The sequence below is a fragment of the Notamacropus eugenii genome, chromosome 1, assembly GCF_028372415.1.
Source record: "Notamacropus eugenii isolate mMacEug1 chromosome 1, mMacEug1.pri_v2, whole genome shotgun sequence".
Lineage (NCBI taxonomy): Eukaryota > Metazoa > Chordata > Mammalia > Diprotodontia > Macropodidae > Notamacropus > Notamacropus eugenii.
Window position 1 is genome coordinate 523,244,704 of NC_092872.1, and position 19,275 is coordinate 523,263,978.

Consider the following 19,275-nt stretch of genomic DNA (forward strand, 5'->3'; position numbering starts at 1 on the left):
AGGAGACTCTGGAGCAGGAAGGAACTTGGGCATCACCTTGGACCGCCTCCTCTTTTTACACAGATGAGAAAACAAGCCCATGGAGCGTGCCTGCACACCAGGCTTACGTTCAGGTATTCACCGCTTGCTAAGCAGCAGGTGTGAGGCTGGAATCCAGGTCCTCTGGCTCTACAACCAGCGGCTGTTATCACGCCCGCACAGCCCGCAGGCACCCGAGGACCGCCGTGATTGGAGACGAGTGCCGCTCACACCTTTCCTAAGTTTTTTTTCTTACTCAGTTTCTCACTTCATTAGAAAAGAGGGGCCAGCTGCTTTTTCGCCTTGAAGCGATGCATACCACCTGAGGCTGGGACTCAGACAAAGCCCCCCCGGGCGTCCCACGGACCCGTGCCTCCTCTCCCGGAGCCGCAGCTAGCTTGGGTCCGCTTTAAGATCTGAGTCATGACATCATCCCGGCGCCGCGCAATCTACCATGAAAGGGCAACGCCCTCTTCGGAAACCTCAGTTCGATTGGCTCGCTGTCATTCGGTGGTCCCGCCCCTTTCTCCTACTCAACTAAGTGACTCTAACCCGTCATTCCGCCAGGTCGGAACGGTGATTGGCTACGCGACCCGAACCGGGGCCTAGGCCGGGCGCTCAGGGTAGGCTGCGCTGGTGGGAGGCGAGGCGGGGAGGGGGGGCGGCGCCCTGTCTGGAAGCCGCTGCCGCCGCTGCCTCCTCCGCCGCTGCCCAGCCCGCTCGTCGGTCCATCGTTTTCACCCTCCAGCCAGCCAGCCTGGGCCGGCCTGGCCATGGAGTCCTACGACATCATCGCTAACCAGCCCGTGGTGATCGACAATGTGAGACCCGGGGCGGGCGCGAGGACGGGCTGGCGGGCGCGGGGACGCGAGGACGGGCGGGCGGCCGGGGGCGCGCGCCCCGCCCCCCCAGGGCAGGCGGCATGCGGGCGGGGCCGGCGCTCCGGAGGGCGTCCCGACTTCGCGCGCAGCCTGCCCTGCCCCGCTGCGCCCCCTGCCCCTGCCCCGGTGCGGTTCCCTCCCCAGCCCATCCTCCCCTGTCTCCCCCTGGACGGGGCGATGTGACAGCTACGGCGGAGCGCACGCGCAGAACCATGCCCGGCATTCTCCCAGGCGTGTCCATCCAGAGCTGGCGCGTCGACCTCCCCCTCTCTGCGGGGACGCTGCCCGGCTCCGGACAGGATCCCGCCCCCTCCTCCAGCAGCGGCCAGAATGCGTGTGTGGGGTACACCTCCACCCACAACTGCATGCATGTGTGTGGGGGGGCGGCCAATAGAGGAGGCTAAATTACATCATCCCCTGGCTCAAAATTAGGAAAACAGGTAGAGTTGTACCAGCTCAGGGTCCTGGGATTTGAATCAGCACAACCCTTCACCGTGTGACCTTGGGCAAATCATCTCCCCTTCTCTAGACTTCAGCGTCCTCATGTGTAACATGAAGGTATTGGACCAGATCTAGATCCATCATCCGTTGGTCCTGTCTCAGAGCACAGGCTGCTTAGCACCAGATGTGGAGGCAGAGGACAGGGTGGTTGGAATCCTGACTAGTTTGCCACCTGTGTGACTTCAGACAAACTGCTTTGCCTCTTTTGGCCTCTGTTCTTCTCTGGAAAGTTGAGGAAATTGGACTAGGTGATCCAGTCTTGCTGAGTTCAACATGTCTGACAGTCAAGGGGTCTCTGTGGATTTAGCTCCATCGCACTATACTGATCTACTCATTTTTGGTTTATAGATGCTGGTGACACAGGGTTGAAATAACTTCTAAAAGCAGGCCAAACCAATTACCAAGGTATCAGAAGGCCAGTCTTCCAGGCGGTCAGCAGGCCATAGTTGTACTCCCTTTGACAAGATTCAAGTATTCCTCCATGAGCTGGTGGTCAAATGTTTGAATGCTCCTTGGAGAACTCTAGCCTTTCTCCTTATGCCTTTGCATCACAGGGTTAGAAAGCCATGGATGCATTAATGATGAAAGTATGTTCAGGGTCATCCATTCCAGGCCTCCTGAACAAATTAGAGTATGACTTGATTGAAGCTTCAGCAGGAAAGAATCTTGGCCTGTTGTACTTGGCTCATCTGATAGTCTTGTGGCTTAATTTCTCAGAAGGGGGATCTCCATGCTTTAAACCAAAATCAAGATTAATTTCATTCACAGAACTGCTGATTCTGTGGCTTAGAGTGCTAGATTTGAAGTCAGAGGATTCAGTTTTGATTCCCCTCTACTACATATTACTTGTGTGTTTACTCAGTCTCTGTAGGCCTGTTTCCACATCTGTAAAAAGATGGGATTAGACTTGATGGCATCTAAGGGCTTTTCTACCTTTAATTCTGTGATTCCATTACTGGATATTTTAACTCTATCGTGACAATCCTCAATCATTCAACTTTACTTTTGCCCTTTTTTCCTGGTATTTCTGTACTCTGATTAGGAACTTAGCCTATTTGTTGTAGAGACTCACTCCTCTGATCTGAAATATGTTTCCCCAAGTGACCACTGAATGAGATTTCTTTTGGGGACAGGTAAAGACCTGAACCTGTCTTTTCTAGCACTTTACTCATGTCTCCAGCACAGTGTCTGGCACAGAGTAGGCATCTGAAAAAAACTTCATGATTGATTTGATGGATGTGGGCTATCGTGGGGCATCATTGACATTGATTAGTAAAAGACTTGAAGTTAGGTATCATGGTTCTTGCTCTTGGCAAGCCTTTAAACAGGGAATGAGAAGGACCAGGCCATTTCTTGGTAGAAAATGACTTTTTAGGCCACAAGTACATGGATTCAGAAGTTCTGTTTTCCAAGCTGGGGCTTTGACCTGGAATAGACTTTTTACCTCCCAGAATTCATAGCTTCATAGATTTAGATTTGGAAGGGACCTCAGAAGGCATGTTAGACCAACCTCCTAATGGTACAGATGAGGTTGTGTTGAGATAGATATATAGGCTTAAGTACTTTATGGTTACGAGCTGAGGGACAGCGTCCTGTGGGAGAACAAGATCCAGGTTCAAGTCCTGTCTCAGACATATTGACTGAATCATTTAACCTTCCATCTCACTGGGCAACTCACTAAGACTTTGCAGAGGAGGTGCCCTGCATTGATAGAAGGCATTTCCTGATCAGTAGTTCCCCATACTGGGGAAGTAATAGGTCTAGATAAAAGACAAAGTATTATTTTATACACTTCATCGTTTGTGCTCTCCTGGGTGGAATTCAGTTGAAGAATGATGCCTGTTCTCCTAGTTTATCTAATCATCTGTTGTCTGGGAAACCCTGTCTGTTGTCCTTGTTCACCTGTGATCCCTTGGGGGAAGTATGGTCTCTTGGGAGGAGCACTGGTTCTGGAGTCAAGGGTTCAAATCCCACTTCAAATACCAACTCTGTGACTTTGAACAAATCGTTTCACCTCCTTGGGCCTTGGTTTCTTCATCAGCAAAATGAGAGGGATTGGAATCCAGCTCTGGGTCTATGGTTGCATGAGTGTTTCTCATTTGTTTGGAGGAGGGGGACAAAGAGAAAAGAGTCTGTGCTGTGGGTTCCTTGTCCCTAGAACAGGGTTAGGAGTTTGGTTTTTATGGGCCAGTGGTGGGGTTGCTGCTTCTTTTTTATTCCTGCTCTTTCTGGATTTGTAGCTAAACTTCCTGTGTTTAAATCCCTCTTATATTTTAGGGTGCTGTGACTGTCTGGAGCTGAGCTTTGTTTTTTCTTGCAGGGTTCGGGGGCAATCAAGGCTGGCTTTGCTGGAGATCAGATTCCTAAATACTGTTTTCCAAACTAGTAAGTATCACTCAACACATCCCCCAAACCCTTCTTCACTTTCTTTTCTTTGCTGTCTTCTTGAATGTCTGTGAGTTATTCTTTCAATGGGGGCTCTAGGGTGTTAAAGTAATTTTGTTTCTACAAGAATGACAAACAGGGTTTGGACCTGGCTTCTGTTTTAAGGCCAATATAGGAGATCTAATGGATTTTCAGGTCTTCTTGAACCCTGGCTGGTGCTGATGTAGGGAGAACCTGGATTCTTCAGAGTGTTAATGCCAAATTTTAAGTCCTTATTCCAGGGTGTGGCAGTGGGATGTGACAAAGACGGCTGCATGAGGGAAGAGTTCATGAGATGAGCATGTCCTGTAATTTTTAGATTCTTCTTCCTGGCACTCTATACCCCCTTAGTTTACAGGCTCCAATACATACTGCATGGGCTGAGTCATTGTGCCTGCAGAAGGCTGACTTGCTGCCAAGGCCCAGGCTGGAGTTGAAGGGCTGGGATTTCTGTGAACTGAGTGTCTCTGACTTTTGGGGAAAGAAAGCACAAAAAGGGTCTGAAATTAACTGTGAATGGCCTTATCTTTCCTTGACCTTCCAAACTTTCCATTATAGACCTGAACTCATTGAGCAGTGTTCTGAGCAGGCTTTACATCTAGAGACTAGAGTTTCATAATTTGGGGCCCAAGGATCCCCAAGGAATTTATGGGTAGATTTCAGGGGTAAAAATATTACGTTTATTTTCACTAACTTCTAACTGAAATTTACCATTTCCTCTAATTATAAATGTAGGCAAGAAGGGCCTATAGGCTTTATCAGACTACCAAAAAAAAAAGATTAAGAACCTCTGCTAGACCTTTTGTGCTGGGTGTTGATTTCCCTGGGAAGGGACTACATTGTCAAAACTTTGTACTCTTCCCTTCCACTTCCCAACTCCCTCTTCTAACATGTTTGTCCTTACAGTGTTGGGCGTCCAAAGCATATACGTGTGATGGCTGGGGCCCTGGAAGGGGATCTCTTCATTGGCCCCAAAGCAGAGGTAAAATCTTTCGACCCTGTCTTTTCTGTGGTTTGGGGTCATCACATCTAAGTAGCAGTAGCTGGAAGTTCAGAGCACTAGACTATCCAGATATTGACCATTATTTTATAGGTAGAGCTCTGGATGCCTGAATTCTTTTCACTTCACTCATTGTGTAGTATAACCTTCCACTCTGTATCAATTTTTCTCATCCATAAAATAAGGATAATGGGATCTATCCTGGAGAATAGATTTTTTTGTCTTTTAGAAATTACTTTGCATGTTACTCAGCATAGTGCCATTCCATTCTCTATCTGCAATTTCCTTCCACTATTCAGTAAATATATTATTTATTAAGTACTTAATATAGGACAAGCATAGTGCTGGGTCTGAGTGCATTGAGACGTTAAATAAGCCATAGCTTGATGATGATTTTATTGACAGAGTACAGTTTAGGGGGAAAACAAGAAGTCTTGTATTTCTGGGAAGACCATTCAGGTTTTGTTCTCATAGGTCTTGGTTCTTTATAGTGCATTTCTTCCTTAGGAGCACAGGGGATTGCTGACCATACGCTACCCTATGGAACATGGTGTGGTAAAGGACTGGAATGATATGGAACGAATCTGGCAGTATGTCTACTCCAAGGACCAGCTGCAGACCTTCTCTGAGGAGGTGTGTTAACACCATCCTTTAGTTTGCTGTATCCCTTCCTCTTCTTCTGTTTCATCCTTTAGCTAAGTTTTTTTTCCCAACTTCTCCCAGTTGCTTTGATAAAACTTGTTATCATCTTTCCCCCCTTGTCAACTAGATACAGACCAACATTTTTTAGGTTGGGCATGTAGGGATGCAGAGCAGGGGGTCTTTGGAAGTGTTAAGTACAGACATTACAGGATCAGAATATTGACAAGGGGGGGTCAGACTGGGCTGCAGCTATTCAGTGAGTTTGGAGGAGACTGAGGTAGAAACATAGCAATATAAAATGGTAATATACTGGGTAGTTTAGTGTCTTGTGAGTTGAGCCTTTAACTTTTCATTGCTTCTAGCATCCTGTTCTTCTAACGGAGGCTCCGCTCAATCCAAGTAAGAACCGGGAGAAGGCAGCTGAAGTATTCTTTGAGACCTTCAATGTGCCAGCCTTGTTCATTTCCATGCAGGCTGTGCTCAGCTTGTGAGTATATCTTCCTGAATACTAATATATATTAGACTTAGCTCTTTTATCTTCCCAAGATTTAAGGCCTAGAAAATCCTATGTTATGAGGCCACTAATTGTGTGGTATTGGACTTTACTCAAGTATTGGACTTTACTCCAGAGCCAGCCACATTTTGATTATTCATTTAAGTCTGGTTACAGAATGAGACATGAATTTTTTACATTACCACTGAGTGGATTTATTTGACTTGTCTCTGCTTATTAGTAACAAAGCTTGTGTTTTTGGTTTGTTATTTTCAATGGGAGGGAGATTTGTAGGAGAGAGGAGAGCTAATGGTAAATAAAGTAAGAGAGGATCATTGAAGTATTTTTTTTTAAATGCATGGAAGAGAACTGAAGGAAATAGACAAGCAGGACAGCTTTGATAGTAACATTGAATTTATCATATATTTCTAAAAAATGTATAAATCCTAGAGATTTGTGGTTTCATACATAATCCTCTTTTTTCCTGTTTTACTTTATACATGGAAATGTTTTTCTCCTTCTGTTTTGGTGTTAAATTCAGACTTTTAAAAAATAAAAATATAACTTGAAAAGTTGGTCATATGCCCTTTCAAGGCTATATACATTAAGTCAATTAAACAAATATTTATTATATTAGGTGCCTAGAGACAGCTTGCTGTCTTAATTGATAGAGTGCTAGACTTGGAGTCAAGGAGGCCCAAGTATAAATCCTTCCTTAGACATTTATTAGCTGAGTGACCATGGCCAAGTCACTTAACCTCTGCCTACCTTGTTTTCTTCATCTGTAAAATGAGAATTGTAATAGCTCCTGTAATACGGGATTGTTGCAAGGATCAAATGAGATAATATATGTAAAGTGCTTTGCAAGCCTTAAAGTTATATGTAAATGTTGGTCATTGTTATTACCACTATTACCGTATGGAAAGCTTTCTTCTAGAGTTGGGGTCCAGGGAAGCACTCGGTAGCTGAGAGGGGCTAGGGATATGTTTTGGCTACAGGTATGCAACAGGAAGAACAACTGGAGTGGTTTTGGATTCAGGGGATGGGGTAACACATGCAGTGCCAATCTATGAGGGCTTCGCCATGCCACATTCCATCATGCGGGTGGACATTGCTGGCCGTGATGTCTCCCGTTACCTACGACTGCTACTGAGAAAGGAAGGAGCTGACTTTCATACTTCAGCTGAGTTTGAGGTTGTCCGAACTATCAAAGAGGTAACTGAGTGGTAAAGGCACAGGTAGCAGAAATAAGGGGTGAAGGGACAGAAGGGTTTGAGGTGGGAGTTCCCTTGAGACTATAAGGAGATGGGAACGGGAAAGAGGAACTGGTCAGTAGTAACTTTATAGCATCCTGCCCAAGACCTCTGTGTCCATGCTTACCCACAGAGAGCCTGCTACTTGTCTATCAACCCACAGAAGGATGAGGCTTTAGAGACAGAGAAGGTGCAGTACACCTTGCCTGATGGTAGCACACTGGACGTAAGTCACAAGTTTTAAAGGTGGCGTTGGGAAAGCATATGCTGTCTCTGGGGTCAGAGAAGGCATTGCTTGGGGCCTTAAGGAGGGATGTGCCTTGTGGATAGAAGGTACTCTGAGATGCAGGGGAAAAGCTGAGGGATCTTTTGGGGTCCTTCCTACCTCAAGGTTGAGGGTCCTCCTACCTACCTCATTTACCTGTCATGAAGGTTGGGCCAGCACGGTTCCGGGCCCCTGAGCTGCTGTTCCAACCCGATCTGGTGGGGGATGAGAGTGAAGGTCTCCACGAGGTACTGGCCTTCGCCATCCACAAGTCAGACATGGACCTTCGCCGAACGCTTTTTGCCAACATTGTTCTCTCAGGAGGTTCAACACTCTTCAAAGGTACTTTATGTAGGAAAGAGGATCAGTCTCTAACAGCACACTGGTAGTTGGAACACCTAGTTCTGTGCTGTTCTGCTTATTGGAGTTGCAGTTTAGTCCCATTTCACTTAATGTGCCTTCAGCTCTTTGTATAACTGTGATAAATCAGAACATCACTTAGTGTTGGGCTTTATTCTGTTTCTCATCAGGCTAGGTATTAACTGACCTTTGCCTTCCTCCTAGAACACATTTACCCCTGCACCTCGGTGCAGAGGTGAAGAAGGAACAGAACCAGCAGACTCATGATAGGGTGGATGAGGGTAGAGCTTGGTTCCTAATAACAGACATTTTTTTTTTATGTTTTCAGGCTTTGGTGACCGGTTACTGAGTGAAGTGAAGAAACTTGCCCCAAAAGATGTAAAAATTAAGGTAAGGTTGTGAGTAATCACTTGTTATCTGTTCTGGGAAAGAAAATGAGCAATGGCTTCTGAACCCATTCTCTGTTCAGTAATATCCACATATTCCAAATTATCAGATAGCTTCACCCTTACACATCTACACATACTCTCCCCATTAACCCATGAATGAAATAAGTCAGTTTTTGCATCTGGGAAATGCTGCTGTAGGAAGGGATGGACAGATGTGGATGGTGATTGTTGTCTTGACAGTTTTTATTCTTTTAGATTTCAGCACCTCAGGAACGGCTGTACTCCACATGGATAGGGTAAGGTTCATGGGCTGAGTGAAGGAGCTTGGGGTTCAGAGCTAACCTAGGGTGAATAATCAACCAGGCCATCTTCAAATGGAGATGGAAAGAGGGATCTCTGCCTCATAGGATTAGGGAAAGGGAATTATAAGTCTTTCTGAAAAAATGGTAGAATCAGACCACTCTAAGTCCCTAGTGACAGCCTTCTTTCCTCCACAGTGGTTCCATATTGGCTTCACTGGACACCTTTAAGAAGATGTGGGTATCCAAAAAGGAGTATGAGGAAGATGGAGCCCGTGCAATCCATCGAAAAACCTTCTAGTGCAGGGAGTGGGTGGTGTGTATGGGAGGGGGTGGAAGGAAAAGAAAGGGGGAGTTGTGTTTAACCCTTTCTGGTCCAGGTTTAGGGCCCCCCTGCATGCCCAGCACCCCCCCTAGGTGGGTGGTGTAGCTAATTCCCTATTCCCCTCCTCCCCCATACCTGTTTCCACTTTTTCAGCTAGGTAGATGGGGTCCTTGAGTTGGAACATAGGAATTAGGGAAGGATTTGGTTTGTTTTGGGTTGCCACCCTTAGCTAGGATCAAGATAGCCTGTGGTTACCTAATTGTGGACAGTTGTGGGGGTTGCTTTCCCTTAAAGTCCACATACCCCACCATCCTCATTTTCCTTCCCATTGCAGGGCCCAGCTTAAAACAAGGGTACCTGGGAGACTGCATGACTAACTTCTAGGGAGGGAAGTGACAGGGGGCCAAGGCTGTGAGCAGATCTTTGCTTCACATCTCCCTTGGTCAGATTTAAGCCATTCACCCATCTTTTCATTGAACCAACAGCAGTGAGAGTCTTGGCTAAGGCATTTCTGGCTCCTCTCCACCATTCTCTCTGCCTAGGGCTGGGATTCCCTAGCGCAGGGTTAAATAGGGAAGCCTTTCATCCTGGTACTAAGGTGCCTGCCCTTGGTCCAGGTTCAAGTTCTTTAGTCTCAGAGCAAGGGATTTAACAGGGTTAGGATGGTGGAGGCTCCTTTATCTCCCCTGCAAAGCACTTAAATGAACTGCTGCCCCATCCTCCTACTTCCCTGCTTACTCTGGATTGGAAAGGGTTGACATTTTTCATTTGCTCAATGAAAGCCACTTAATGAGGAGCTAGGGCTGTGCCTGGTTGGTAGGGCATTTCCTTCCTCTCCCTTATTCCCCTAAACAAGGGGACTGTGGCCAGGTCCCCATCCTCCACAGCCAGCCCTGCCCCCAGACATGTACAATAATTTAACACAGTTGCCTGTATTTTTTTTGTAAATTCATTATAGTAATAATTATGAACAAGGTGCGGTGTGTGACTCTACTTTCTCCTAATTCTGCTTTGTTGATTTTTGCAGAAGGCCTTCTATCATTCCTTCCTTCTTCCTAGGGTAGATCTGTTCTGAAAACAGTTGCTATAGGTTGAGCAGATGCTGTGCACACTACTTATATTTTCTCCTTGTCTTCAGGGCCTTTCAGAGATAGGCCTCGAAGGTAGAAAAGTGGAGCATGGATGCTGTCTCCAAAACAGGTAGAACATCTAGGGTTGTCAGGGCAACATGAAAGCCCCAAGGATTAGGCCGCTTGACTATGGCAGAATTTCCCTGCTCCATTATTCCCTTGTTAAAAATCCTCAGGGGGATGTAGAGAATTCACAAGCCTTGTCAGCACTTGACAGAATCTACTCCTGGAAGTAACCTTGAGTTATGTTGTGATTCTTAAAATGATCTATCATTACTTCTAACTGCTGGGCATCTTTTATGTGTAAGGCATGTATACAAAGTCAGGCAGGATCTCCCTTTGAGAAGTTAACAGTGTAGTCCAGGAGACATCCTGTAACTCCCAAGCTAGATCCTCTTCCTGACTTCATTTCTCTTAATGACATTACCATACTCCCACTCATTCACACTTGAAATCTGTCATTTTTTACCTTCTTCCTCTCTGTTGCTCATTCAACAAGTATTAAATGCCTATATTCCAAACACTGGAATTCAAACAAACAGCCACTGCCCTCCGAGGTTATACAGGGGATTATATATACACAAGTATTTACAGGCTAAACATTCAAAATAAATACAAGGTAATTTGAAGGGTGGGAAGGAGAGACATTAGCAACTAGAGGTCCTAGCAGAGGCCTCATGTAGGCATCTGAGCTAAGTTCTAAGGGATGGAGATAAGAAGGGACTATGCTCCAGGAATGCTGGATGGTTACCACAGAGGCAATAGAAATGGGAGATGATCTTGTATGATGAACAGCAGGACCAATTTGGCTGGACCAGAGTGTATTAAGGGGAGTAATGCTTAAGTCAGGAAAAGTAGACTAGAGACAGTTCTGTTGATTCTTTTTTTAAATTGTATCTTATTTTCATATTTTCTTTCCACTTCCACTTACTACCCTGAGGTCCTAGATTATTGCAAGAGTCTCTAATTTTCTCTCCTTCCAATGCATATGGCCAGATTAATCTTTCTCAAGCACAATAATCATTCTTCTACTTAGAAACCTTCACTTGATGCTCTTTGCCTATTCACTACAGGACCAACTTCTTAGCCTGCTACATTACCTTTTTATGTTACTTTCACATATTTTTCAAGATTCTGCGTAATTAGGACCCAATCTACCTTTCCAGCTCTATCTGCACTACCTTCTTCCTCTACATGTATTTTTCACTGTGACCACTCACCATTTTACATTTTGCTCATGTTGTTCCTGTCTAGAATTTCACTCCTTGTAATTCTCATTTCCCACCTCCCTCCCAACCCTACCTGTCCTCAAAAGCTCAGCTATGGTTCACTAGCCTATGAAACCTACCAGGATCACCCTAATTGGCAGTGATTCCACCTGCAATAAGCCCTACAGGCCTTTGTACTACTTTTGTGGCCCTTATCACATCTTACTAGTTATTTGTAAATTTATTTTCCCCAGTAAATTTTAAGCTTCTCAATGGTCAAAACCATATTTTATTCATCTTTACATCTTATCGAGCCTCGCACATGCAAATAGGTGTTCTGATTTATTAGACAAAAAGATGAGCTGAGACTTATGCCCATGTTCTTCCTGAGTGAAGATGGAATATTACTTCAGCAACAGAGAAACAAGGTGCTTAAAATGGGATTTAGCTCTAACAGTTAACATGGTTCAAGGCTTAAAAAGGGGGGGAGTGTAGATTCATTTCCCTTTCCCTTAAAAAGATAGTTTCTTACTATTCCTAGGGTCTGAGACAAAGAATGATTTCATTGGTATGATTGAGATTAGGGGCAGAACAAGAAGCTGCAGGAATAAGGAGAGCTCACTGGTTGAGTAGAGTGCTTTGGAGCCTTTCTCATAATTCATTTGAGGTTCTAATCTGTAGTATCCACATTGAAGGGAACTGGCTAATATGGATTTAGATCAGCAGGCATTTAGAATTTTCGTATTTAGAAACCATGATGTCCAAGAAAGGGAGATAAAGCAATGACTGGCTAGAACTAAAAGATCCATAGGACTTGATAACAGTTTACTTAAAAGCAATTTCTCAAAGAGGAATTCTTGACCTTATTATGAGACCTCTTTGTCTGGTGAAACTTAGCACTTTTCATAAATATTTTGAAATAAATAAAACTACTTAAAACTATAAAACAATTGCATTAAAAGACTATTATTGAAAATTTTTTTTTTAAAAAAAAGTAAGCATATCTCAGGTTAAGAACCCATTCTAGAGAATACTTACTAGTGGTGACAATTCAAATAAGAAAGCTCTATTGCTTGTGACATACCAATGAGGCTTTCATGAAAATGGAAAGCTCAGATCTAGAACAGTGTTTTAAACTGCAAGTAAGAAGGGAAGGACCAGGGTCTGAAAGATGAGGTGAGTGCAGTCTATAACTCCTAAGCTGATGAGGCAAAACATGTCCCACTGGTAAAAATCAAGTGTCCAGGAGAGAATGAGTAGTATGCTGGAAGGAACATTGGTTTGGAGTCAGATATGGAACCACAATATCAGTTGTCACTTACTACTTGTGTGATCTTAGCCATGTCAGTTGCACTCTGCAACCATTTCTTTATCTGTAAAATGAGGAAAAGTGGACTAAATTATCTTTGTCACTTCTTCTAGTTCTAAGTCATATGGAGACTGTTTAGGACCTTTATCATCAGCTTTTTTCCTTCTATTTCCTTCTAATTCACTGTGTGCCTACTTTACAGCAGGCAAATAAAGTTAAGATGGTTAAACTTTTTATTATGACTTTTTGGGGTTTGCTAGTGGCTAGTGAGTTTTTAAAAACACATTTACTTAATTTTAACATTGGGCTAAACAAAACAGTTTCTCTTTCCAACTACAAAATGAGTTGCTTATAAGATGACAAAATACTGCAAAGTATAGAAAGTAGCAAGAAATTGTGGGGTTTTTTTAATAAGTTAGCTAGAGTATCTCTTCCAGTTCTCACATGCCAACTACATTGCATCAGAGGGTAATAAAATTTATGGGCTTATATATACAAAGCCTCAACCTAAGGAAATGGAAGCATTTTTCTGAAAAACAAAAATATGAAACCAGTCATTTATACTATGGGAGAGCCAGGGAAATGGCTAGTCTTTTATTAGAGGGAAGAAAACATAACACATCTCAAGTAAACCAGTTCAGGAGTTCAGTGGCTAAACTGTTGGGGTACCAGCTTGTAATGGGTTCCACAACTAGGGCAACGCTGTGTCTCGCCTTTGTGAAGCCAGAACCAGATGACTGCACTGTTGTCCTCTTCACCTGCAGGGAAGAAAGATGAGTCCACTACAAGGGGAAACCCTGCACCTGAAAAACTGCCAGTGCCATTTCAGAATCTCCTCTTTCCCTCCTGTGGCATCTCATCTTGGGGCAAGTGGATTGAACACTCTTATGTCCCCTGAGCTCAAGGCCACCTCAAAATTCCAAACTGCTAAGGGTTCAAAGATGCAAGGAATAAGTGAATGACTCCTCAACACCTCCAGCATATACAACACCTCCTACTTTTGCCCTCCAAGCCACAGACTAAAAGCAAAATTCCACTTTACTTTAGAAATCTTTCCCTTTGGCCTTAAGACAAAGCAGTATTAGGATGACTTTAACTCTATTTGAATGACAGGCTCTAACAGGAAAAATGATTTCTTTTCAAGAATACTTGTACTTTATGATAATATCTGGTTTTCAGGAATACTCACAGATACAGCCCACTATTCGCTTGTCAGTAATGGAAGGGACCAGGTTGGGCTCCTCCCTAGTCCCTGGAGCTGCCTTTGGGGCTCGAATATTGTATGGATCCTGCAAGAACAATAATGTTCAATAGTTGAGCTGACTGACCATTTCATGCAGCGGAGAAAAAAAGCTAGATTTGAAGACCACCGGTGTGACCTTGAGCAAGACACTTTATCATCACTTGAACTCTCAACTTTCCTCATCCGCAAAATGAGATTAGCCTAGCTTAGACCTCCAAACAGATGATCTTCAAAGTGATCAGATAAGCTGTCACAGATGAAGTTGGGGTGGGGGGGGTGTCTGCTGTGAAACCAACTCAAGCGCTCTCAGCTCTGCAGAACGGGAGATGTGGGTGTAACTTGAAACTCACCAAATCATGCCTCGCAGCCATCATAATCTCCCTCTCCAAGCCAGTAGCCTGCTCCTCGTCAGAAGGGACGCCTACAGGAAGATACAGTGAATGAGGAAGACTGTCCATATAGATGCTGTCCAGCAAGACTTAACAGCTCGGACTGCGGGGATCAGTAACCGCGAGCAGCACCGCACAGGTCACCGACGCGCGCCGTGCCGTCCCGAGGCCGGTATTCCGAGACAAGTCCTCGACGCAGGCCCGAGGCTCAGCCCTGGGGCGTTCTCCAGATTTCCCCGGGTTCCGCCACGGGCAGCAATCGAGAGGGGGAGGGAAGTTCCCAGGTGTCCCGGCCCTCGGCAAGGTCACCCGGTGTCCTCACTTTCATGCCTCCGGAAAAAAGCCCAGCCCACTATTTATTTACTCGTCACCTACTCTGAGCCCGGAACCGATTTAGGGCAAAGGGATAAACAATAAACCGTCCCTGACCTCAGAGCGGTAACCCTCCCGGCCGGAGGCGCCGGCGGACAACGCTGTCCTCGGGCTCTGCTCGCTCCGAGGACCTGCTGGGAGGCTCCACCGCGGCCTGAGGAAGCCCCTCCACCTCCTCCCTGCAGTCCCCGCCAAGGCCGCGGGGCCTCCCCGCAGAGGTTGCCGCAGAGAGGGTCACTTGGGGCCCAACGCCTCACGTACCTCCTCCGCTCGCCATGGAGCGAGCGGCCACCCGAGCAGGGCCACAGGCCCTCAAGGCCTGGACCGCCAGTCCCCCAGCGCCCCGCAGTAACCTTGAAGCCATTGCGCCCGAGACAACCACGACCGATGGAAACAGCGGCGCTTCCGGAATGAGGCCCCCGGAAAAGGCGGGGCTTCCTCTGTCCTCGGCCACGTGACCTGGGCCAGCCTATCCTGGCTCTTTCTCCTCCCCTTCCTGGGTCCGAGCACCGGATTACGAGGAGGGGCGGGGCTCGCGCTGCTTGGGCTGGGGGTGCGCAGGCCCGGAGGCTGCGCGCGTGCTCGGGCTGCTTTCGTTCGGGCTCGCGCACTGCTCCTGCCTCCTCGGCGGCGGTTTGCAGTCGTGCGTTCCACCACCCCAGCCTAGAGCGCTGAGCTGGGCGCTAAATCCGGCGTTATTAACTGAAAAAGAGGTCGGACTGTGACTCGAGCAGCTCAGCGGTAGTGCTGGGAGCTCCGGGCCTAAGTCACGAAGAACCCGGGGCAGATCGGAGCCTAGGTGACGTCCTTGACCGGCCAGGACGACCGTGACAGGGATAGGACCTGTTCCCACGCTTGGCGCCTCAGACTTCTCCGTGCCCCGCAGCCTGCCCGCACGCTGTCTGCGCGGTTCTCTTGGCAGACACCCTGCGCTGCTTGGCCTGAGGCGAGCTGGAGGCAAGCGTCCTGCCCGGTCACTGGGTCCCGTAGCTGCCTGGACACAGAAGGGGCTTCATAAATGCACATTTCTTTCCTCGGGTGGACCAAGAACACAAATCTGCTTGGGAGTCTAAACAAGCTCCCCCACTTTTACGGAAGTGAGGCCGGGTGGTCACTGTGACTTGTCCGAAGTCATTCAGCCAGGAGAGTCAGCTTTCAAATTCAGTCCTCTGATGGCGAGTCCACCCCATTACCCTTCCACAAACACCAGGCTGGCCTCCCCCCGCATTGGGGAAACAGGGCCAGGAGAGCTGCCCTCTAGTTACAATGCGGCCACTGACTAGTAAGGATTAAGGGAATTGGGAACGCAGCTGACTTTTAATCTCGGGTTCAAATCTTTTTAAGAAACCTATCCAATTGTTCAAAAAAATTGCAATAGGGCACATTTATAAAAAAGCGGTTGTGGACACAAGATTAGCGCAGGTTTTGAAGCAGTTGTGGCAGCTCGGTGGTGCAGTGGATAGAGCACCAGTGCAGGAGTCAGGAGGACCTGAGTTCAAGTCTCACCTCAGACACTTGACACTCGCTAGCTGTGTGACCTTGGGCAAGTCACTTAAGCCCATTTGCCCCATCCTGGGTCATCTCCAGTCATCCTGATGAATATCTGGTCACTGGATTCAGATGGCTCTGGAGGAGAAGTGAGGCTGGTGACCTGCACAGCCCTCCCTCACTCAAACCAAAGTCAAGTACACGTCATGTCATCTCTGATGGCCTGGTCTTCTTTGGCAACGGAGGAAGACACAAAAGTATTATCATAAAGGACCACTAGATGGCAGTGTGCACACTGTATTAGAGAGACACTGAGTCATGAACAAAGGAGTTCAAATCCATCCCTTAACCTTTCTCAGCTTCAGGTTCCACGTGTGTAAGATGCAGACAGCAATGCCACTTACCTGGTAGGTGGCTGTAAGGATCCAATAAGAGAATGCGCTTGAAGCGCTGCATACATATTAATGATGAGTATTGTTAGCTATGGTTGAGGAGCTTAATGTAGGTCGACCCCACGAGGCTCTCTCCCCTATGGGGAGTAGTTTAATATTCTATCGCTAGCATTCATGTCTGCAAAAAGGATTTGAATTTATAATTATGATCAAATGATGATACTACCCAAATTAATTTACAGGTTTAGTACTATGCTAATCAAACTACCAAGGGGATATTTTATAGAGCTAGACAAAATAATAAAATTAATTTGGAGGAGAAAAAAGATCTAGAATCTCGAGGGAAATAACGGGGAAAGGTAGGGAAAAATGGGGAATCCAGACTTCAAAATACACTACAAAGCAGTAATCATCAATATTATTTGGCACGGGTTAAAAAACAGAAGCTCAGAAGAACAGATTACATAAGGAAGAATCAGGAATAACTGGATTTAATAACCTAGTATTTAATAAATCCAAGAATGTGAATTACTTGGGGAAGAATTCCCTATCTGACAAGAATTGCTGCAAAAATGGAAAAGCAGTTTGGCAGAAGTTAGATTTTTTTAGACCAACACCTTACACCATATGCCACAATAAGCTCAAAGTGGATAATGGACTTGAATATTAAATATCATACCATTAAAAAAATCAGGAGAGAACCAGATCAGATACATTTCAGAAGTATGGGCTAGGGAAAGGATTTTTAAAAATATTTTAAGTATGCATTTTAAAATTAAATTTGTTTTTTCTTCAATTAAATATCTGTTTCCTATCCTTATCTCCCACTTCATTAGAAAAAAAGAAAAACAAAACCCTTGTAACAAATATGCATATGTCAAACATCAGAAATTTTCACATTGGCCATGTCCAATGTCTCGATCTGCATCCTGAGTCCATCTATCTGGAAGTGGATAACATGCTTCATCTTTGGTCTTTTGGAATCATGATTGGTCATCGCATCGATCGGAGTTCTCAATTTGAGTCTTACGATGTTGTTTGTCTTTAGGATGTTGCTGTATGAATTGTTCTGCTGGTTCTGTATCAAGTCATACAAGTCCTTCCAGGTTTTTATTAAACTGTCCTTTTAAACATTTTTTAATAGCACAATACTATTCCATCAGATTAATATGCTGTAATTGGTTTGGCCACTACCCAACTGATGAACACCCCTCCTTATTTTCCAAGTTGTCACCACAAAAGGCTACTATAAACATTTTTGTATATTTGGGTCCTTTTCATCTTTTTGGGGGGTATAGACTTAGTAGTAATATCATTGAGTCAAAAGGTATCTACAGTTTAGTAACTTTGGAAGCATAGTTTAAGAGGAAGATTTTATGTCAAATAATACATAGATGTGAACCCCCAAGGAAAATAGATAATTTCAACTACATGAAATTGCAAAACTTTTGTAGGAACAAAATTGCAGTTTGGTTTGGAAAAAAAGATCTTTATGTCAAATATTTCTGAAAATCTACATATTCATGATATATAGGTTATTAACACAAATATATAAGACAAGAAGCCAGTCTTCCATGGATGTATGCTCAAAGAATATAAACAAACAGTTCTCAAAAATATTGCAAACTATTAACAACTATATGAAATTTTGTTCCAAATCATCGATAATAAGAGAAATAGAAATCAAAACAACTCTGAGGTTTCGCCTCACATCTGTCAAATTGACAAAGATATCAAAAGAAATAGTCAGGGATGGAGGGAATATGGAAAGATAGGTGCACAATACATTGTTGGTGGGATTGTGGATTGGCCTATCCATTCTGGAAAGCAATTTTGAATTATATAAAGAAAATTACTAAAATGTCATCTAGGTCAAATGACCCAGAGATTTACCTAAGTATATACCCCAAGGAAGTTAATAATAAAAGGTTCTATATATACCAAAATATTTAGTGCAGGACTTTTTATAGGAGCAAAGAACTAAAGATGCCCATTGATTGGAGAATGGTTAAAGAAATGTTAGCATATGAATATATAGGAATATTATTGCTTCATAAGACATGATGACTATAATGAATACAGAGAAGCATACGAAGACCTTTTATCAACTGATTCGAAGTAAAGTACCTGGTAAATAATAAACACCTAATAAATGCTTGTTGATTTAAATATGGAAAGTAAGCCTATGTAGAAAAACAGTACACATAATAACAATGTAAACAGAAAGAACAAGAAACTGATGCTGTGAAATGACTTGGCTAGACTTGGCCCCAAAGAATAAATTTTAAAATTCACATATTTCCTACTTTGCAGAAGTGAGGAGATTATGGCTGGTTAATAATAATACATATAATGCTAGGCTTGATTGATAAATTGGTTTGGCTGAACTGTCTTTTTCTTCTTTTTTTAAATTCTTTGTTATATGGCAAGTATCTCTCTGTTCTAAGCTTTTTTTCCCAGGGTGAGCTAGATCTCCCTTTCAGGATTCTAGGAGTACCCTGAGTAGGACATTCTTTTCTACTGTCCTCATTTCAAGGCCTCACTCTTTATGTTTTCCCTACTTTCAGCTACCAGTAAGTAGTACCTCAGTTCCATTTAATCACTTTCCACCTGTAGAAAGTATCCTTCTGGCTCACTCTCCTAGAACCAGGCTGCTATATCTTCCCCTTCAGGTCCTAGCAGTCCTTGAGAGGCAGAAGGTGACTCTACATCCCAGTTCTACTTAACCAGCTTCTGTTCAGTCATTTTTCAGTTGTGTCTGACTCTTCAAAACCCCACTTGGGGTATTTTTTTTTTGGCAGTTATGAGAGTGGTTTGTCATTTCCTTCTGCAGCTCATTTTATAGATGAGGAAATGGACACAAACAGGGTTAAGTTACTTGCTCAGAGTTGCTT

General features: G+C 44.6%; 2 protein-coding genes across 2 annotated transcripts; one reads left to right on the forward strand and one right to left on the reverse strand.

Moving 5' to 3' along the window:
* Window positions 1-323: 323 nt before the first annotated feature.
* ACTR1B (actin related protein 1B) lies at window positions 324-9,824 on the forward strand. The gene is made up of 11 exons (XM_072633782.1): window positions 324-839; window positions 3,721-3,785; window positions 4,731-4,806; window positions 5,332-5,457; window positions 5,829-5,953; window positions 6,958-7,174; window positions 7,346-7,438; window positions 7,645-7,819; window positions 8,166-8,227; window positions 8,482-8,522; window positions 8,724-9,824. The coding sequence occupies exons 1-11, from the start codon at window positions 792-794 to the stop codon at window positions 8,824-8,826; spliced, it is 1,131 nt and encodes a 376-aa protein (XP_072489883.1). The 5' UTR covers window positions 324-791; the 3' UTR covers window positions 8,827-9,824.
* Window positions 9,825-13,054: 3,230 nt separating this feature from the next.
* On the reverse strand, window positions 13,055-14,998 carry COX5B (cytochrome c oxidase subunit 5B). Its single transcript, XM_072633783.1, has 4 exons — window positions 14,763-14,998; window positions 14,091-14,161; window positions 13,687-13,786; window positions 13,055-13,255 (listed from the first exon to the last, which is right to left on the reverse strand). The coding sequence occupies exons 1-4, from the start codon at window positions 14,863-14,865 to the stop codon at window positions 13,143-13,145; spliced, it is 387 nt and encodes a 128-aa protein (XP_072489884.1). The 5' UTR covers window positions 14,866-14,998; the 3' UTR covers window positions 13,055-13,142.
* Window positions 14,999-19,275: the final 4,277 nt, after the last annotated feature.